This window comes from Ixodes scapularis, unplaced genomic scaffold (genome assembly GCF_016920785.2).
Source record: "Ixodes scapularis isolate PalLabHiFi unplaced genomic scaffold, ASM1692078v2 PGA_scaffold2__306_contigs__length_199485367, whole genome shotgun sequence".
Lineage (NCBI taxonomy): Eukaryota > Metazoa > Arthropoda > Arachnida > Ixodida > Ixodidae > Ixodes > Ixodes scapularis.
The window spans coordinates 16,868,813-16,890,398 of record NW_024609857.1 but is presented as its reverse complement, the minus strand read 5'-3'; the positions used below and the strand labels follow the sequence as shown (position 1 = coordinate 16,890,398).

Here is a 21,586-nt window from a genome sequence, read left to right as displayed (position 1 = left end):
ACTGGTCAGTTCTCATGTTTGCACCATCGAAATGGAAACGAATCGAGAAACAATTACGAGGTGATCGAAGAACCAATTCTCATCTGCCACTGACGTGCAAAAGTGACCGTGCCCGATGAAACACAGCTTCATGAATACTATTAGTTTGTCAGAAGTGAAGCTGCTTTTTGAGCCACCAGGAGCACCGATTTTTGGAATGGGCCTATTGAAGAACGTTGCAGCTACAAACAAAGAGGAAACTCATTGAACAGAGAGTTTATCTTGTGCAACAGGACAGAAATTTCAATTGCACTCTGTAATCTCGAAAATAAAATGAGGGCCTATTTTCTCCTCTCGAGGCTCTTAAATGTTCTGGAAAACCTGAACAGGCTTTTCACGCCGTTGCAGGCGCCGATTAGATGCATCTGAATTATGCCCCGGCATCCGACACCGAGTGACATTGTGCCAATCCCAGACATTTCTGTGTTTTCAGAGACTAACCGGGAGTGTCCCAAGCTGGTTCCCTCCCCGGAAGAACTGCCTCACGAAGTGGTGGATAACAGGGATGTCTGCCATGTACAGCAGGCTCACAATAATTCAAACTCTGATATTTCATACTTCTGGTTAATTAAAACAAGTTCCAAAATTTTTGTTGTCTCGCTATGTTTTCAATGTATTTACAAGCCGCTTAATTGGAATGGCGTGTTCGTGCAATTCATACTTTCTGTTCTCAAAGCCCCATTAAGTGCGCCTCTTACTGAAAGCAAAACCCGAAAAGCTTGCTTCGGTGGGTGTTGCTTTTCTGCGGTGCACCAGTGTTAATAGTTCACAATAGACAGCTTGTTTACGGGATAAACAAATTCAATTTTGTATTTTGATGTGTCATGTGCTGTCAAAGAGTCCACGATAGACAACATTTTCGAGGGATGAATAAAGTAATCTCATACATTTCACCAATGTTTACATTAACATGTCATACACTTCACCAATGGCATACCTGCTTACGATTAGCAAGCCTGTGTAGAGGAAATCAATAAATGTCTGCTGTGTACGAGTAGCCATCCATATAACAAATCATTTTATCTTGCATGATATATAGATACATTTCTGAAAATTCAAACAAAATTCGCGGCTTCCTGGAGTTTGAATTAGAGGTTCAACTGTAGTTGCAGTAGCGAGGCACTTCAACTCCTTCAAAGGTCTGTTCACCTCGATGAAATGGAGTTCAGAGCACCAACTCAATTTTCTGGTCACTGTCCGATGATCCTAAAAATGTCAATATTAACGTAAATCTACATTAGAACCTGCCAGTTACTACTGAAAACATTCCTGACAAATGACCGTTGATTTCGCCCTAATCTGAAATGCATGAAGCTCCAAGCAAACCAATACCAGTTGGAACGTGCCAAGTGGTATTGTCTGGCATGTTCCCAGTTTTGGATACAAGATGCCTAGCAGAAAAGTTTGCCTTTGTTGGACAGATCTTTTGTTCTGTAACAATACCTTAGCACAAGAGTGGTTCCATTTGTGTATTACGAACCTGAACGACAGCTCTGTAAATTTTCCCAGAACACCTTTCAAAATTCACACATGGTGATCCATTATGCACGATAGATTGAAGGTGGCTACCTGGGAAGTCACTGGGAGGTTCCGGAGGTACATCTCCAAACTCCTGAGAATCGGATATTTGATTGCTGAAAAAAAAGAAAAAAAAAAAGAAATATTAGAATAAGATCTAAGTATTCCTTCATAATGAACAGCAATCAGTGAACAAAAAAGAAACAGGAAAAATCGCCACACTTGCACTTACTTGTTGAAGGACTTCATAGGCCCAGACACAAGCCTCACGTAAGACTTTGGGAACCACCCAACCTGGCAGCAAAGAGATCACCAATGAATCCCAAGAAAGACAAAGCGAGCAACTCATGAGACCGGGACTGAATGAAAGCAGTCCGTAGCCATGGTCTTATGCGGGGGAATGCAAAAAAAAGAAGTCAACTGCAGTGCAAACTGCCCTCACCTTCCCTTCGAAGTCGCCGTACCACCACATGTCCTGTTGTTCTTTGACGGTGATTACATCCCCTTTGTTGAAGGAAAGGTGGTTCTCCTTTTTCGCCCTCCACGGGAACAGGGCCTGGGCCTGCAAACCCTGGGGAGCCGCCTGGCCCTGGGTAAGGATAAGAAAACCAAACGTGAGCAGTGCTAGCACCTTATTCGGCCCACCTAAAGGGGCGATGCAACAATTTCAACCTCGAAAGAATTCAGTTTTTAATTTTTACATTGTTTATCTTACCGAAAGGGATGGAAAAACCACCTCACTCTTTCGAAACATCACGATCCCGTTGCGTAATAGCAAAGCAAAGAACGGGAATATTTCGCGATTTGCAGCCCCGGGGTGGCGGCCATGGGGAACTAAGGTGCGACGCACACCCGGGTGCATAGTAATGAGTTGGCAAGATGTGCCATTATGTACTCGATCTAATGCTATATTTGACAAATATTGTCGTTTCAACGCGAGTAAATGCGTCAAAAGCCTCGTATAATGGACAAAGTTGTAGTACCACATTCACTTTTATTGGCCCCATCTGCCCGACGTGAGAAAAGCCATTCCTCCCTTGAGCCTCGCAACCACATCAGTCTAACTTCCTTACAACAAAACAAGTGCTGGGCCCACTGACCTCTCCGGGCACGGGCGAAGTGGTGTCCATGGGGGGCACCCTGGGCAGCTGGGTAAAGCAGGAGTTCTCCGAGGGCTGCAGAACATCCGGGGCGGCGGCGAGCTCGACGGCGTGCTCCCGGCCGTTTTCTGGAGCCTCGGAAATTCCTCTGCAGGAAAGCATTTGCAAAGAGAGCACGACACGGTTAAATGTCAGAGCCGTGGGCGCCCAAACTCTAAGCACTTGCAGCCTCACGCTGTTTCGCTGTGCCCAAGTTTCTCAACAGCATAATAAACTTTTTTTTCTTTTGGTTTCAGACAGCAAGGCAAATCTTTTAATATATATAACATAATGTACTTTATTTCTGGGAGCCCTAAAATGGCCATACAGATTTCCTGTTAACTGCACCAACACAGACAAAACCAAAAAAAGCAAAACAAAGACAACACTAAAGACATTAAATAAAATCAGTCGGAGCAGAGAGAGTAAAAAACATCAAGGAGAAGCTATCGAAAGCTCAAAACCATTAACACAATAATTCTACAAAATAAAAATAAATATACATAAATATAGACAAATATATTAACACGCTACGAGGTGATCAAAAGCTCGTACAAATAACAGCGGTATGTGGAAATGGGGGTAACAACGCCATCCAGCAACAGCAATCTAAATATTTTTTTAGACTGCTCATGTAAGCATACATGATTTGTCAATGCTACAAATTAACTTTACTATTCCGACTGCTTTGTCAGTGCCACAAATCAAAATTTCATTGTTCTCACCGCAACCAGATTAAAATGAAATATGATCATCTGAACACATACTCTCGCAAATAAAGTTTAAGCTTATTTTCTCGTTCCCTCGTCATTCGACACATTTTTTCTAACCCAACAAATTCTAGCGACTTTCCCTCCAAAAAAAACAAGTCACCGAAATGCACCGACGCTCCATGAAAAATGAATGCCAAAAAGAAAAAGGAACGTTGCAACTCGTCTGCAGATATTCTCGACAAATGAAAAATCAAAAAGCCCGGCTGCCTCACGCACTCTAGGGTCCTCTTCATCTCTGTTCCCACGATGTGGACGGTCTCGGCCGCGGTGAGCACGTCTGCGGCGGTAGCCACGGCCTCGCCCGGGACCTCCGCAAAGGCCCCCGGCGGGGTGGAGACCAGCTTTTCCACGTAGGACTCTGGAAACCAGCCTGTCTTGCCCCGCAGCTCTCCCCCGAGCCACCCCGGTTCCCCATGCTGGTTCTCCTGAACCTGGCAACCGGCACGCCGGGGAAGCGGTAATGTCACCCTCTGTGCTCCCGGAGAATGCTCCCTCCGACATTAATGCAGAATTGCATTCTTACTGAAGCTAAATCCAGCCTTCAAAAAGTGAGTGAAGCGTGCCAAAGGCGAGAATAATTGGCCTAGTTGGCCGGCTGCCCAACACCTGCTCCGCGACCTCCACTGATCACACAATGACACTTTGAAATAAAACAATTTTAAAAATCCAGCTGCAAAAGTTGGAAGAAAAAAAGTTACAAGAGAAGGCAGTGGCAACGCTGACACTGCTTGAAAGGTTCAGACTGGAGCTGGAGTCTGCAGCACTCCTCATAAAACACAATTTTACGTACAACGGTCTAATTAGAAGCCGCAAATAATTTCAAATTTTCAGCTTTGGCTCGATTCGCGAAAGTTTGAGCCCGCAAAAATTAAGTCATTTACAGTATATGAAAATTAGCAACCACCATTAAAACGAGACTTTTGCCAAGAGAGAGATAATGGGTCTCTATACATCCATCAGGTAACCCATGGTTGCAACACAATGTGCCACAACAGTAAAACTCAGCTTTTGGAAAATTCTCCGTGTCCCTTAAAGATGATATTTTGGTCGTGTTTAACTGAAACGCAGGCAACTAATTAAAAAAAGGGAAACCACTGCAAACAAGTTTTTACTACAATATCCAATTTGACTTTTTGATTTGACTACAATATTTTGACCCAGATGAAAAGAAGTAGCAAACGCTCAAAGTGCAAGCCTTTTTCTTACGACACAAAAAAAAACACCGGCATTTATTGACCTACACACACAGTGAAAGCAAATGAAGCATCTTAGATTTTGCTAATTAATCAAAAAGGCATAAATAAATGCCTCTCATATTCCCCAAATGTGTATTTCGATAAAAAGATACATTTTTGGTCAATAATAGTATGTGGTGACATAGATCACAAGCGAGTGCAGCATTAGATTCAAGCCTGCACAGCAGGTTCTCGAGAATCCAGAAGGTAATGCAGAGCGAGAGTTTGTCTGCTTCTTGCACAAGGGTTGCGATGATGTTAGAACGCCAAACTCTTATTGGCCGATTAAAAAAAAAAAAAAAAATGGTGGGTAGACTTTAAGGCACTTAGCATTGAGGTCTACCCACTATCCTCTCAATCAAAGCCAATAGGAGCTCTGCGTCATTCTGACGTCGCTGCAACTGCTACGCAAGATGCAGACGACTTGATCTCCACATAGCCTTTTCATTCCATCTTATTTGGACACTCCAACCCCGACAAGTACATTGCTATAAGGTATAAAACCAACTTACCATGACTATGTCCCCAGGCATTATTGACAGTTCATCCTCATTGCGTGCTTCAAAGGCGTAGAGAGCTCTGTACTTGACCAAACCGGTAGATGTAGTGGTCTGTTGCACTCCATCTCCTAAGCCCGAGGAACAAGCACAGAAAATCCAGGTAGTACACAAGTGAATGTACAAGGCATACCATTCACAGAATGCTTTCCTTAACGAACTAAGACCCCCACAGCTAAAAAACAAAAGTGCTTCCCTGCAACGGTCAACCAACCTGGCCAGGAGTCCACAGGTGCAAATTCCGACTGATCGTTCCACGCGTCGACCGACGCAACATTTCCTTTTTGCTTCTTCAAGGCCATGACTTGCTGCTTCTTCTGCGTGAACTCTTGCAACAGGAGCTCGTTCTGTTGCACCAGCTCGGACAGTTTTTCTTTCAACTCCTGAAAAAATGGACGATTAAACTGAGTTGCAGCGAAGACACACCCTCGATCCCAAGCCTGGAAACAGGCATGTAGTCACCTTGAGTTGGGCATTGTTGTTGTTCACATCTTGTTGCTTCGTCTCAGTTTCCTTTTCTATGTTCGACAAAGTCGTGCGCAGCATGTTGAGTGAAATTTCTTTGCTACCATAGTTATTCATTGCTAGAGAATATGTATCTAGAAGGAAAGAAACGATTAACTGTGAGTGACTTTCCTCTCTTGGGTGCATCTGTAGCAGTCCTTCTTCCGAGAGACCAGGAGGGGACTGTTCATTCACACAAGGTATGTTGCACTTACTGTTGGAGCCACCTGCTGCCATTTTCAATCGTCCCTGATGACTGAGCTTTTCTTGATTTAGAAGCAGCATCTTGTCACTGATTTCCTGGAATAACATACAACACACATTTTTTAAAGGTTATTTGCATGAAATCATTGATACACTCATTCAATGTAAGAAACGAAAAGTACTGGCAAGGCTACCTAGGCAGCTTTTAGGAAATGCATACCATTTCATGCAAAACATACTTATGCCTGCCTCCCCATCACTGTCATAATTTGAGTAGCAACAGGGGAAGACAGATTTAGTACTAACTTCTGGATACTACTCACAGCCAGATCAATCAAATAAATCGGCAGAGCACAAGGCAATTGTGCCAAGATATGGAATTGTATACGTTAGTGTCAAATACTGCTATGCTACAACATAGAATTACCATTCCCTCCCCTCTCATTTCACAAAGAAATGCCACATACAAAATGCCTTCAATTGAGACTTTTCTAGCTCTCCGATCTCAAGGATCCCTTTTTTTCCTTCCACACTCTCACAAAAAAAAAAAAAAAAAAACAATTGGAAAGCTATTAAATTGAGTTCACAGTAATTTACATGCTAGAAACAAAGGTGGCAACATCCGACTCTGTGTTATCAATGCTTAATTAAATTGTTTCAGCTAGACTTCAACTCCAACACCTGGGTTTGTAAGAACTCGGTTTGCGCACCCTGCCTCAGGCGCTGCAACAGCTACAAAAAGTGTCCATTTGAACAAAAGAGGACAGTGTTACCATTACAGGTTGACAAACGGCAAGTAACAGAGCACTTCGATGAGAAAAACTATGCTTTGTCTTATGCTTAATGTACAATGCTGTCAAAGCTGCTGGCATGATCTTGTAGCTTTATCTTGATGGTCATATGCACATGATTTTATGCACTAGCAGCGTCGTATGCTATGGTCACCGACAAGGTGAGACTGGCAGGAAGGAGCTTCAGGTGCCCCGCCTCCAGTGTAAGCTTCCCACCTTCGACAACACTTCAGCTTCAACAACGCTTCACCTTCAACTTCACTTCAGCTTGTTCTCACTCCATCAGCGACTATGAAAAAGAGGACGGACACACTCTCCTGGACGAACAAACTCCCGTTGCAGCTCATAAATGGACGTACCTTCAGTTCCAGCTTGGTCTCGTTCAGTTCCTTCATCTTGGCGTCCCTCTCCAGCCTCATCTCGTCGATGCAGGCCTTCATCTCAGCTACGCCCTTTTTAGTGTCGGCAAGCTTCAGGTTGGACTCGTTGATCTTGTTCTCCTGCAACGGAAGGAAAAAATCCTCCGTCACGACTTGACCGGCGCTACGGTCGGGCTGGAGACCGCAGGCGGTGCAAGGTGCAGCGAAGAACAAAGTTCAAACCCCAAAAAGCTACTATAAACCTGCCAAGGCTGCACTGTATTCTACTTCTGTCGAGTTACGAAATACATAAATCCCTAGAATGAAGGACCTATCTGTTCCTGTTTCAGATTACGTGCCTTTCAATACAGTTCCCACTTATAAAAAAAATTGTAGTAATAACTGTATAAATTCAGGGGTCTCTTTAGTTTCATCACGGGGATCCTCACATTTCTAAGCATCTAAGAAGAGCAGCACATAATTCTGGGAGGCACAGACAAATTTCCAAACGAGTGATCTGTACAGAAGCAAAAAAGGAATACACCCAGCAGCACCTCCTCTGTCAAGTTTGCAAGCCACTATTAAACCCTCTACCCCAACGCCCGCCCTTTCCCGATAAGCCATTCCCTCGGTCCGTGGCATTGTCGGAGCCTAGAGAACCAAACAACAAGGAGAAGAGGGAGGCTTGCCATCTGCTCCAGCTGGAGGAAGATGCTGGTCTTGTGGGCCTTGAGCCGGCTCATGTTCTCCTGCTCCCTCTGCTTCTGCGACAGCAGCTCCTGCATCCGCTGCTTCTCCCACTCCAGCTGGCGCTGGCGCTCCATTTCCCGACGGGCCGCCTGACGGGAAGACGACGAACGCAACACCCTTATTGTGAGGAGAGAAAGCCACATTCTCAAACGAATCTAAAACTACCCGTTCCCCAATTCAGCATTGAATATAGTCCTGGGTGTGTGACCCATGACATGGACAGCTTTGATTTGGAACATAACCCATCTATCAGATCTGATATCGGGCCACTTAGAGAAAAGATATGAAGCAATGATAAGAATGCAGAGCCTTTCATATAATCAATGTCTCTTTCTAGAGTAAAGATTTCAAAACAAGGAATACATTGGTTGAGCAAGGAGAAATTGCCCAAGGAGGCCAGTCTTGGCCACACGTCAAACCAATCTGTTTCAAGCTCAGGCAGCATCCCTGCAAGAGGTGCAAGGGCATCCAGGGGGCCCTCCCTACCTCCCTCTGCTCCAGCGCCTTCCTCCTCTGCTCCTCTTTCTCCTGCTCCAGCTCTCGTTGCCGAGCCAGCTGCTTCTCAAGCTCCAGCTGACGCCGCCTCTCCTGCTCCTGCCTGCAGACCCACAACACCGCCATGCCCCACAGTAAGGAGGCGTGCACACACAAACAATATGAAATGCCTAGAGTTGCGCAAATATTCGAATAATACATTATTCAATATTTGCTTTCTTGCGAACTGTAATCATATTTTTGGAAGTGTTGATTGCAGCTGGTTAGACTCGTTGAGTGCGCTTCTTTACTGAGCACCGGTGCACCGCGGAGAAGAACCACCTGCAGGGCTTGCTTCCGCAGGTGTTGCTTCTTTGCACTGCACCGATGCTCGGCAAGAAGTGCACTCAGTAGGCTAAAATGCCACAACTACACTTCGAAAAGTACAAATATTTCAGCTGCAAGCTTAGGAGGAAAGCCCCCTTGAAATCGATTTTCTGCAGGTGTGTGCCTGGAGTTTTTAAAAGAAAATGGAAATTAAATTTTAATATCTACATCACAGTAAAATTTTCAAAATTAAACTGGCTATTACGCATGAGTAAATGTTAGGCAGAGGTGCTATGGCAACCTGCCTTAATCGTTCGTGAAAATACATATAAGATATTTGCACGTAGCAAGAATATTTAAAAGTCCCCTCAATTAGGTATAGCTGGGCATTATAGGTTTAATTTAATGTCAAATTCATCATTTACTTGCCATCCCAATGTAGGCATTGGACTTTCTGAGGCTACGGTTGATATAGTTATAATAAAATTAGCTTATAAATGAACAAGTGGAAGCTTGAGAACGACATTCATGAGTTCAGCTGGGTTTTCGTTTTAAGCATGGTGCAGTAGTGAAAGGCTTATAGAAACTATTTGATATTCGATTAGAAAATATTCAATCAAAACCACTATTCACTTCGAACTCAAAATCTACTATTTCCACTTGCCCAGAAATGCCCCATCCTCCGCTACAGTAATGAAAATACATCTTAAAGAAAGACCTTAATATGTAATGAGAATATGTTCCTCCCACATTTGAGTGCAGATGCAGCAAACTTTCATGCGGGCACAGTGCACATGCTCCCATAAGCATTTCCACAACTAAACTCTGAAAGCTTGGTATGCACCTACCGCCACGCTACCACATAGATAGTCAGTACTGTACCTTGCGTATTCCTTCCACCTTTCCCCGTGTCCTTTTGTGCCGATGTATTAAACACATAGCATTTATTATGAGTCCAGTTCTTTGCATAAGGCCATGTGACCATGCGACATCACGTGACAGACAGCATAACCTTGCATGACCTCCTCTGTTGTCATGAGGTCATGTGATGTGACCCCACATTGCCATGTGATACCATAATGTCACATAACCTAAAGTCATGTAACACGATCATGAGACGTAAGGCCATATGATCACAAGCCTTCCAGATGGTCACCTAACACTGTGACATCACATGACCCCCAAATGCTATGCATTCAAAGCGCCTTTGGGACGTACTACCAATAAAACGGGCAGTTTCTCCCTCTTGTAACAGAACATACCGTATGCGCTCCCTCTTCTCCTGCTCCTCGCGGTCCTTGCGCTCCCGCTCCTGCTGCTCCTTGCGCTGGCTCTCCAGCAGGGCCTGCCTGCGCTTCTCCAGCTCCGCCTGGCCCTTCTCAAAGTTGGCACGCCGCTTGTCCTCAAACGTCGCCAGGCTGCGCAGCTTCTCCTCCTCCGCCCGGGCCTCCCCCGCCGGGCCCGACAGCTCCGTGCCGGACGAGCCTGCGTAATGGGCAACCGAGGCCAGAAATATTTGCTAAGGAATGCAAGTACCTTCTTCACAAGCCATGTTCCTTTTTCAACCTCCATGTGAACAGCTGCAGTCTGCTGCAACATAGGATCTGCAACAGAAGCTTTATTCTGTTCGTGTGCGTAGTTATCATAAGTGCAAAGCAACGATGGAGGTGAAGCTCCTTTCCACAAAATTCTGTCCTCAAGTTCAGCAAAAAAGGGAACTTCTTTGAAGCAGTTAAATATAATTAGTTGCTTAAAGGGCAACTCCAGTCCACTTTTTCGATTTTGGGATTATGACTGTTTTTAGTGCAGTCAGCGTCCCTGAATTGCAAGGTGTAATTTAGCCGCTCAAGGCCCCGGCAACACTGGAAATCAGCCGTTATGTGAACGTGACGTCGGGATCGTTCTCGTTCAACGAATATGCAGGCCGAGCGGCACCTACCTCTGTTGCGCTAGCCGTCTAAAGATAGGAGGTAAGCTGATTTTGCTTTAATTCTGTATACGTGGTAGTTATCCACCATATGTAGCAAGAGTTAGTGCATATACCCCAAAGCTAGCGACTGGAAAACCCGTGAACTCGTTCGGTGCCGTACTCGGTGGCCGCCGCCGTGCGTCCACTATGCCGTACTCGTCGCTTGTATACCCAAAAGCTAGCGACTGGAAAACGAGTGAACTCGTTCAGTGCCGTACTCGGCGGCTGTCGCCGTGCGTACGGTCTTCTGTACTCGTCGCTAGGCCTAAATTGTCATCGGGGCTCCGTGTACAGAGCGAAGTTGCTGTACGCCGCGCTGCCAGTGACGTACAGTACTGGGGGCCCTCTCACTTTTGCGCTGCGGGTTAGTCCCAGACACGAAGCTTTGAGGCTCTCCGGCGTGGGCCGCGGCGCCCGAACACACGTGTGCTGGGTTGTAGACGTCTGTTTTTTCATTCTTCTTTTTTTCCTCGGGCGCGTAAAAGCCGAAGCCCAAAGTCATTTCGTCGAACAGCGTTCACCCACACCTTCACCAATTTCCGGTCCGTTTGAAACTTGTGAAAAAGCACCTCCAGGTTGTGCAGCGGGTTGTTTGAGCAGCCCACAGCGCTACAAGTTGTACTCGGCATCTTTCGAGGAATGGCTGGCCAGTCTTGTGCGCATCGAGTTGCTCGCTAAACCGAGTCTTGGAGTCCTCACAAGCAAATAAACAAAAGGCTATACCAAAGCTACACGGGCTACAGATAAAAGCAACGACTAAACACGCCAATCACAAGCAGAAGTAACGGTGGTAGCGGCTCAAAGAAGCGCACTGCACGCAACGCCCGAACCGGAGGAAAAAAAGAGAACGATACTGACGTCACGGCCGAATGTTGCTTTAGCGATCGGCAACCCGCTGGCCGCCCGCTAAGGAGCGGCGGCTCACGGCAGGTTGCATTTTTATTATCGGCATTAGTTGAGAATGCGGCGTCCCCCGGACGCAATATTTTGGCTCGGGTCGTATTTTGCGTCACTACAGTGATACCAGTAATTTATTTCATTTTGAGTTTTGGCCGGAGTTGCCCTTTAAGTAGCATCGTCAATTTCAAACAATATAGCATGGCACTCAAACTTCCTCAAGCAGGCCATACAAAAATGGAAAATTGTTTTCTGATTAAACATCGATACCATTCAGCCTTCATTCACTTAGTCTCTCATAGCTGCCACTAACTCACAGCCATGAGGTTGCAGTCTACTTCAGGGTCTTGGTTCTGTAGCCCAAGATAATCCCAGGTACGACTGCACAGTTGGCAACTGGTCAAGTAAGAAATGAGTCACATAACTCACTACAGGCATGCAAGTATATAAAGAAAAAAAAAGGACAGAGCAATGCTGACCACTGCATGGAAGAGTGAGGCAAAATCCCAGCTGGCACATCAAACAAAATTTTGCATTGCTCTGTAAGCAATTTCACATCATCTCAATTTTTTAGGGATCCTCTCATTGACATCACACAAATGCCGGATAGGTTACAAGTCCAAGGTGTGACTGTGTCCTGTCCTGGAGGTTAACAGGGGTGGATCCAAGGGGATTGCAAGAGCAGTCGGCGCAGCCCACCTGTGGACTGCACGCTGTCCGAGCGCTGGCGCCGGTATGATGGTGGAATCAGGTCCAGAGGCAGCTTGGCTGGAAGGGTGTCCCCTGCCCTCACACAGTCCACCAGGTGCATGGCCAGCACAAACTCCTCGCAGGTCAGACGGCCATCAGAGTCTATGTCCGAAAGGTTCCTGGGCAGCGTTCGAAAAGGCACCGTTTAAGACGAGCAATACACACACAGAACGGAACTAATAAAATCTGCTTAAAGGCCGACACACACTCTGCCTCCTCCTTTCCTATATCCTTCCCATTTTTTACCTCGCCCCAACTTGGCTCCTCTCACAGCTTAGGAGACGGGAGCGCCAAGAGTTCCCCGGAGAAAATTGAGGTTGTCCATCGACCTTTAGGAATACGCAATGACATGTTAGAAAAGGACGGCAGACAAGAACTGGAAAAGGCTACTCGACGCTGCGGTACGTACACTGAAAAAACAGTTCCGATGGGCTACTCGGCAGACCACTAGAAAAACAATTCTGAATGTGAGGAGAAATGACCACCAGCACCACATGTCTCATTTACCTGACTGGTGGTACCAAATGTGTGCCACGGTGTCTATAAAGAGATATTGCTGACATTTCAATCTTTGGAAAATCACTTCAAGCACTCAGTGATGCGACTGGTCCGAGTGATTTTGGAACAGCGAGAAGTACTTTTGGAGCACAGGCACACATTTCATTTTTATTCATACCAATGTGAATATCATGTTAAGATTTATGTGTTTAAGCTTAATTTGCATTCCTGCTTATGTGCAACTTTTTCTTGGCATCAACAGCATTACAGGTTTGATTCCATAGCTGAAGTTTAATTACACATAGTATTATAAGGCACAGTAACAACATGCCGATTGACAAAGGGCAGTAGAAACTGCTGAAACAAATGTGAACCAAACAGTATATTTTAGACTGACATAATGCTAGAATATAATAATTTCGAGCACCCAAACTGATGTTTTCTTTATGTTCTAGAGGTTGTAATAAAACTTCAGTTCTTAGTTTAAATACGATACAAAGCTTTTGTCATTTGACAATGAACACCAATGACATTTTATAAGCAGAACTTCATGATGACTAAAATCGGTATATAAACAATAAATATGCTTGACTAAAAAAAATCTTGCCGAACACGTTTAGGTTATTCCCGGGCTCGCATTTGCAGCTCCAACTAATTTAATTTCAATTTTCTGTATTCACGTCCCATCGCACGGATGGAACCTACAATAGCTAAACGAGAGTTGACAAAAACTAAACATATAAAGCAGTTCATAAAAGTTTTCATGGAATACTCAACTTCCCCCAACAAATCTTGAATGTGAAAAAGATATTGTCATAATATCGGTATCATATACTGTAAACAACTAAATTTTTGCGAGGACCAAATTTTCGCGAATTTCGTGAATCGCCAACAATTCGCGAAAAATACGTCCTGCGAACAATTCAAGCAATATGTGAACGCTAAGGAAGCTACACTCGATTCGCGTAAATTAGAACCCGCGAATAACATAAAATTTTCAGCTTTGGCCCGATTTGCGAAAATTTGAGCCCGCGAAAATTAAGTCGTTTACAGTATACTAGCCACATTTTTTTTTTTTTTTCGGAAACTGCGAGTAACAATTTGCTTTGGGAGAGCGCTTTCCCCTTAGCATGCAGGTGCACTGCAGCAGAAATACGCAAAAGTGCGACGCCTACTACGCAGTGACAACTACACTCAACGATGCTAGCTATCCAGTCAGAACACACAACGAGCACAAGAAGTATTGCGAAACCTATGAGTAGTACTTTTAACATTTGATACAGAGATCAAATTGAATAATTTAGCGCCTCGCGGCCGCCGCCATTTTGTTGTCTAGTGTGTTTCGAGCACAATTGGCAATAGTCACGACGCAAAAATGAGACTTCCCGAGCTTTAGATGAAAGCTTGGGAAGCTCGGGCGATACTATTTAGATCCGTCGCGGACCGTATTAACGTTTCTGGAGAAAGGAAAAGAGTTTCCCGAGATTTCAGACGAGGCTTCGGATAACCGGACAAAATCTTTCAGCAACCAGAATCCCGAAGTGTCTTTACTCTGGAGCATAGCTCATTTAAGGCTGGTTCACACATTTAGGCTTGCTACCGACCAAGTTCTTGTGATATCCTACGACGAGAGAACACAATGGCACAATCTAAGAGGTGGCCCTGCAACTGCATTTCATGAGCGAACATTTCACAGTATTTGCGACACCAAATGTATGCACTATATGCGAAAAATTTTCATTTATAACATGGTCAAAAGTTTTTCGAACACTGCGTAAAAAAAGTGGGAAATGTACGGAAATCAGAAGTGTCCCACAGCTACCCCATAGGTGGCATCTTGTGGAAGAGATTGCAAGGAGCTTCAACTCAATCGGTCGCAAGCAGTCGTGAGTGCGTGAACCAGCCCTTGGTCGCCCCAGGTACCACCGACATCGGCTCTTACGATTTGCCGCGCTCTGCCCTCGTCTTTACCCCCGCGGCGTAGAGGGACCGCCGACAATCAGCTCCATGCGAAAAGCCGTGGCTCACCAGATCTGGGCGAGGACCGTGTGCGGCAGGGCCGACTGGAGCAGGATGGTGCGGGCCTGACCCCCGCCGAGGAACCCGCTGCGGCTGCGGTCGTGAGAGTTGAACAGCTGCGTGTACTTGAGCTTGGAAGGCTGCGGCACCGCCCACTCTGTCAGGGCGGGAGGGGTCGCACTCCCAGGGGTGTAGGGCTTGCCCGCCCCCACGGCCCTGGAAGAAGGAGGCACGTCATGCCACGGAACGGAGAGTCTGATCCTATGGTCACCGACGGGGTGAAAACGGCAAGGAGCGTCTTTCGAAGACCTGGTCTCCGGCACGCGCCACACCTTTTACGGTGCTTTGGACACGCAAAAGAGACGTTGAAGCATTGTCAAAGGAAGAAAGATAGCACTGGAGGCGGGGCAACTGAGGCTCCTCCCTGCCGTTCTCTCCTTGTCTATCACTTAGGAGTCTCGGGTACCCCTGACCCCCCTCTCCGACTCACCCTAAATATGTGCACGCATTAGGTATTAACAGAATAAACAAGCTCCTGTGATTGAGCCTCACTAATATATCAAACAAGCTAAGAACACGATGAGCTAACATCCTTTCTTATTACATATACGCATATGTCTTGAAGCTCATATTCTTAAGGTAAGCGGCTTTGGAGAAAATCAAACACACACATGAAAAAGATAGAAAGAAAAAAACTAACACACAGACGAGAAGACTTCTGCGTCCTCCTTCCGCAGCACTAGATGCCTGACAAGTCCAAGCTTCCAAAAACTGCCCGGCAACTCTCTAGATTCCGCTGATGTAGCGGAGACACATTCAATAATTTCAACATTTACGAAAAGCCCAACCAAAGACTGTGCATGAGCCTAACAGGAAAGCGAGGAGAGGAGGAAATGCCTTCCTCACCCTGGAACGATGCCCAGCGGTGCAACGTGCGGCCCCACCATGGATGGAGGCGGCAGGGGCGATGCCACGGGGAAGGCAGCCCCCGGGAGAGCTGCGTTGACTAGAGGCTGTGCCACCGGGGACACCACTTGTTCTGAAAAGGGCGATGGGTGACCGCCAAATAAGCTCAAGATGCCGAGCTCTCATCAGTTTGTTTGCAAGAGCAATGCAAGCGACACCTCTTGAGCTGCTAGAACGGGGATGACAATGCTTGTTCCCATTAGTGCAGCAGGAAGTATCTCCCAACGTCACTTAGAACGTTGTAATTATGGTTTTTGAGTGACTGTCTGCAGCAAGTTGCCATGGTGTTTCAGTTGATACTTGCAAAGATACAGTACCAAGTCAAAGTGCATGTGGGGAAACAACAAAATTACGTATTGGCATCATGTAATTATCCTTTAGACACAGATTCTACTGCAAGATATTCAATCGCTACATAAAAGAAACCAGACTCAGTTTGCGATTCATTCTTTGCACTGCTCAGTTTATCTAAATTACCTATTTAATCATTTTTACACATCTATTCAGGATGTTAAATGACAATTTAAAGGGCACATGCAAAGGAAAAATACATTTTTTTAAACAGCCTGGTTTGGAAAGGGAAGTCATAAAACGAATTTACAATGAAATATAAACTTTTTAGAGCTATATTTACGGCGCGCTATACAAATTTGTAGTTAGCGCCCGCGGGCGCCGCGTAAAAGTGGCCGCTGTTTGTCACGTGGTACTTGCGCTTTTTCGGAAGCTTCCCATGGTCTCTAAAAGTTACTTATTCATCTTTGTTTCAAGAGCAACAAGAAATGAAGATTGATAAGAAACTTTTAAAGCCTAAAGGAAGCTCCTGAAAAAGCGCAAGCAGAAGTGAAAGACCTGTGCGCCGGTCAGATGACGGCGCCGGTGCCGCGGAGCAGACGAACTTGCGCAGCGGTGGCGGCGTGGAGAAATGCATTGAAACGGCAGCGCACCACGCTCAGAATGTGGTGGCGGCGTGACTTTGACGCAGCAGCGGTGCCGCGCGACGGCGCACAAGGTGTACCGCGTGACCTGCGGCAGCTCCCTCGGGTACCTACTACAAATTCGTTTTGCGCCGTAAATATAGCTCTAAAATTTTTTTTTTTCTTCCTTGTAAATTTTTTTTTTAACATTCTTTTTCCATTTAGGTTGTTTAAAAAAATGTTTTTTTCCTTTGCATGTGTCCTTTAACATACTTTCATTCGTTACAATAGCAATTCTGAATAAAAAGTTGTCTGCCGCGACTTGTCTGACCTGCAGCTGCAGAAATACAAGTATCTTTACACAGTTTCACGTAATTTGTCTGATCTAATACAACATTATGGCTCCTTTAAAAAAAAAAAAAGGATTTACGCTGTTAACACATGTAACCCAAACGTGGGATTTTATGAGAGTAAGGAACAAGGCACCAACCCTTCCCCAGCATGAATCTCAACACCAGAACCCAGTGCACTCACACTCAATGCTGGTGATGCCATCTCTGGGAAATGAGTGAAAATGACAATTTGAGAAACACCACGCTCATTTAAAGAAAAGGGTACCCCATTATAAGGACAGCATAATCTATATGTGCTGCAATCACTAATGATATTCACCAGAAAAATAAAAAAAAAATTGGCAGTAATCTTTACCTTTGAAGTCCTACAGTGCATGAAAAGCATAAAAATCAATGAAAGGATTGGTGTGTCACGTGACATATTTTCCCGCTAAATTTAGCCGGTAACTGAATTGGTGAAAAGGTCAGGTCATATGTCTATTTCCCGCCAAATTTAGCGAAGAAACTGAACTAATATTTTGGCCACAAGACGCAAATCTTCCCGCTAAATTTAGCGGGAAACTGAGTTAAAGTATGGGCGAACAGACAAAACTTTGGGATTGGGAGGTAGCGTTAAAAAGCATTTTATGCTTTTTAGCAAGTAGTTGATCTATGGCACAAACCGTTCCCAAGCGGATTTAACTCGTATTGGAGCGTGCCACGTAGGAGAGGGCTCACCTAGTGGGGGCCCGAAGGTGGGGCTGAATGCCCCCGTGGGAAAAGGCGGAGAGCGCAAGGAAGAAGGCAACATGGCGGGCAACTCCAGGCCCTTCAGCTTCATCTGTATCAAATGCAAGGCCACTGCAAACTCGTGCCGGTTGATCTTGCCATCCGCGTCCATGTCTGCCAGGGACCTGCAAGTGCCCGCAGAACTCCTCGTCTGACCAGGTCCTTCCGCCCAAAGACACCACTCCTTAAAGAACAATTTAGCTGCTCCTTCCGGAACCTCGGGTAACATCACTATCGAAACCGACGCTCAGTGTTCTTACCCAACGGAAGTGTGCATGAACTAGATAAAGAGGTCTGTGTCTTTTAAGTAAGGTGGGAGTTGTCAAACTTTTCTCTCTCCAGGAACGCCATATTTCTTGACTGAAAGCCGAGGAGCCCCTCCCAGTCTCGGCATTGGGGCTATAAAGCGGCTCAGAAGTTTACCGACCTAATGAACGATAAAGCACACATCATACTCCATTTCACCCGATGACGAACAGCAGCAGATGCTACCAGCTATCACGGGCAATTCAGCACTGAATGTACAACGCAACCATGCACCCTGCGCGTTGCTACATTCTTCCCGAAGGTCACGCGATGCTGACACCCCATTAGATGAGCTTAGATGGTGCACAGCATTCTATGCAGTTTGTCGTAAGGTAAAATGGAGTATAGGAAGTGTCTGGCACATTAACGGATGGATGAAGGCTGGCTCACACACTTGCGACTGCTTTTTAAAACCTCTTAAAATCATTCTTTCTTTTTCTTGGCTAGAAAAACCCTTGACAATAATATAAACAACCATTCCTCCCAGAGGGCGCACAAATTTCATTTCGCAAATATCGCAGAACCTTCGCTCTAGTAATGCAGTTCCAAGGTCACCTCATAGATGGTGCCAGCATGTCGGTGTGTTGTCTCGTTGTAAGAAATAACAAGAGCTTGGTCCTGAGCAAGCGAAAGTACAAATGAGGCTTTAAGGTTTAAAAAAGGGCTTAAACCAGAAAAACACTTGCACTCCTGGGTTCCTGGGAACAAAGTTTGAGAATCGTTACCCCGCAGCTCCATCAAAATGTAGAACTCTCTCCTGGCGTGCGAAATGTCACGAATGACATTTCGCAGCTTCCCAAAATGTCACGAATGACAAAAGATGAGGCAGCAAATAACTGGAGAAGCTAAATGTTTTGATGTGGCAAACTTGCGCCAAAACAAAATAAGAATGAATGGCGAATAACAGACGTCGCAGGCATTGATGACGGCGTAACGGCAGGATCGAGCACAGACGAAAGAGTTGCCCTGTTCCGCCACGCAGAGATCCTTATGTACACGCATGGGCTTCTGGAACATTTGGCGCAGAATGCTTGGCACATAGAATTATTTAGACAATGAATAAGATACAAAATCCTCAAACACACCAGCACGCAACATTTACAGAAATAACAAAAAGGAGTACAACTGCTCCCAAGCACCGAACCTCGGCCCTTTGCGTGGGAGCCAAGCACGATAACCATTCGGCCACGGGCGCGCTGCCTACTTGGCCAGCTGTGCGTGCGGCAGTATTAAAAGGAACTCCGTTTCAACACCTCAATTTCAACGCCAATGTGGCATTACTGTTTGAAGTCAATGCGAAAAACTGACAATATCGGAAACTGACATATCCGAAGTGCCCATTGAGCAGTGATTTGGGAAAAGGTCACAGTGACTTACCAGACTTTTGCAAGGACAGCAGGAGGCAATCCAGACTGAAGGAAAAGTTTCTTGGCCTGTTCACCTGGAAATCGTAAGGTAGAGGCATACATAAATCTGAACACCCGCGCTTCGTGTAAGGCAATACAATTTTGAGAGGGTCTGGGATGCAAGACGCCATGCTACTACTTTATTAATTTAGTTACCTGGACCCACACTTCTGTAGAGGCTCTTGCAGGTGTGGGGTGCACAAACGGTAAAAAAACTAACATTGAGAACAATAACAAGCTCTGAAACACCGCACTGCTTGTAGCAGCTGTCAGAATTAGGACTTCGGCGGAAATTGCGCTGAAACTGCTAATGACCTACTTCAAAGGCTTTAGGCTTTTGCTGTTGGGTACTGTCGACGTTTCACGAACAACAATGTGTGGACTGTGCTTCCTGGGGAGAACTCTCGTATTTTGCGTGCGTCGTGAAACTTTTTTAGTAGAGCAGGCATGCTGTGCTTACCTGTGATGAGCCCCCCTACAGGCTGCATCTGAAGAAACTGGGCATCAAATTTTGCCCGGGAGTCGGGTGGTATCGTCCACGGGTCGAACCCCGCCATTTCGACTGCGATTTTGTTCGCCGATCAGCTGAGTAGCGCCAGATTCTGCAAACGAAGGAGGCACCATTTCCCAAAACGAACACGGCCGACACTGCCAGACGCTCTAACTGGGGCGCCGAAAAGGGCCCGGCGGAAGAGAACCAGAAATGTTGACGGAAAACGACACTAGCGAGACGCAAAACGGACTTCCTGACTTTTAGTTTTTGTTTTTCTTTCAAGGTCACAAAAGGGGCGTTAAATCGGCAGACGTGTCGAGAATCGTATTTCTTGGCAACGCACCAAAGCACGTCGAAGCATCGATTCGTCGAATGCGTTTGAAAACAACTTTGTAACCGCGTAATTTTTTTTTTTTTTACTTCTCATAATTTATTTTGTGAGGAAAGTTCAAACCGAGACAGCACGTAGAGGTTGCAGTCACCGACAAAAGCTCCCGTAGTAGTACACGTCGCGCGATATCCAGTAGTAATTGTTCGTTCTTCACCGGCTAATGAACTCGGAAGGGCGTTAATGCCTCGTAGTGATAACGTATCGACACACGACGAACGAACGGCGCTCTTCAGGGTCATGCAAGAGCCTAGCTTCTTTTTTCTTTTAAAGTCCGAACTGAAGTTCATACAGGGAACGACGAATTCGGGCGTGAGAACTCGCAGATCGAAAACTTCTCCGCCCAGAATATTTACAGCTACATCCGGTCGGAGTATTTTAAATATTAAAAATTTGTGTTCAATAAAATTTTTTTTGTCGTATTGATTGTAGTGTGCGGACTTGGGTGCAATACGTCTCGAAGAGGGGAAAAATGCGGGGTTCCTTTTCGGCATCTGCGAAGCCGGTGACACCAATCGATCGGACCGAGGCGACTTGCCTCCGTTCCGTCGCCCGGAGTGATGTTCGCGTGTTGAAACAAGCGCTACGCGCTTTTGGAGGAGACATATTTCGATTAAAAAGGGGGTCAACATTTTTAGCCGTACGCGCGTTTAAATACCAAGTAAGAGCGAGCGAGATCAAGACTAGGCCTAACGTCATACGCTTGGAGATCCGTCTGAAGGTCCCAAGAGTAGGCAGACGGTGGGAAACGGTTCTTACCGGTTCGTAAGGCGTCCGGAGTCAAAATTCCATTGACAGTAAACGCGATAACATCCTCGTATTGAAGTACATCGTTTTTTTCTTGACTACTATGAATGGGTAAAAGTCATCTGCAACTCCCTCAAAAACACCGCCCAGTAACTGATTCAGCCGAAAGACCTGCAAAATGACTTTCGTAAGCGAGAACTACAGCACATTGCTTCAACATTTATATGTCTCAAATATATCTAAAACTAATAATAACGTGTCGTTGTATAGGTTTCGTTTTATTTATATATATATAATCTTTCATAAAAATGCGAAACGAGGAATGGTGTAACGGCCTCTGGTGACGGCCATCTTGCATGTACCCAAGTCCAATTTCTGGAGCGTTGCAGAGGCTGGGCGACAGCGTGCTGAAGACACGTTTCCTGCTCGTTTGCCGTCATTC

At 45.6% G+C, this 21,586-nt stretch overlaps 1 protein-coding gene across 6 annotated transcripts in view; it reads right to left on the bottom strand.

Annotated features, from left to right (window-relative positions):
• The window catches only part of LOC8032044 (intersectin-1), a 73,229-nt gene extending 51,910 nt beyond the window's left edge, over window positions 1-21,319 (bottom strand). For 3 of the 6 annotated variants that reach the window (XM_029987661.4, XM_029987663.4, XM_040500674.2), the window contains exons 1-20: window positions 21,157-21,293; window positions 19,977-20,118; window positions 19,488-19,551; window positions 17,754-17,929; window positions 15,710-15,842; window positions 14,813-15,019; window positions 12,236-12,405; window positions 9,933-10,155; window positions 8,356-8,467; window positions 7,809-7,958; window positions 7,120-7,260; window positions 5,981-6,065; window positions 5,724-5,860; window positions 5,476-5,644; window positions 5,217-5,332; window positions 3,686-3,900; window positions 2,658-2,805; window positions 2,000-2,146; window positions 1,790-1,851; window positions 1,609-1,673 (exon numbers count right to left, since the gene is read on the bottom strand). In XM_029987661.4, the coding sequence (XP_029843521.2) occupies window positions 1,609-1,673; window positions 1,790-1,851; window positions 2,000-2,146; window positions 2,658-2,805; window positions 3,686-3,900; window positions 5,217-5,332; window positions 5,476-5,644; window positions 5,724-5,860; window positions 5,981-6,065; window positions 7,120-7,260; window positions 7,809-7,958; window positions 8,356-8,467; window positions 9,933-10,155; window positions 12,236-12,405; window positions 14,813-15,019; window positions 15,710-15,842; window positions 17,754-17,929; window positions 19,488-19,551; window positions 19,977-20,073 (2,617 nt within the window). In that variant the 5' untranslated portion in view covers window positions 20,074-20,118; window positions 21,157-21,293. Of the gene's footprint in view, window positions 1-1,608; window positions 1,674-1,789; window positions 1,852-1,999; window positions 2,147-2,657; window positions 2,806-3,685; window positions 3,901-5,216; window positions 5,333-5,475; window positions 5,645-5,723; window positions 5,861-5,980; window positions 6,066-7,119; window positions 7,261-7,808; window positions 7,959-8,355; window positions 8,468-9,932; window positions 10,156-12,235; window positions 12,406-14,812; window positions 15,020-15,709; window positions 15,843-17,753; window positions 17,930-19,487; window positions 19,552-19,976; window positions 20,119-20,352; window positions 20,511-21,156 lie in introns of those variants that run through there. The other 3 variants (XM_029987659.3, XM_029987662.4, XM_029987660.4) reach the window with 2 other exon arrangements.
• Between the last annotated feature and the right edge of the window lie 267 nt (window positions 21,320-21,586).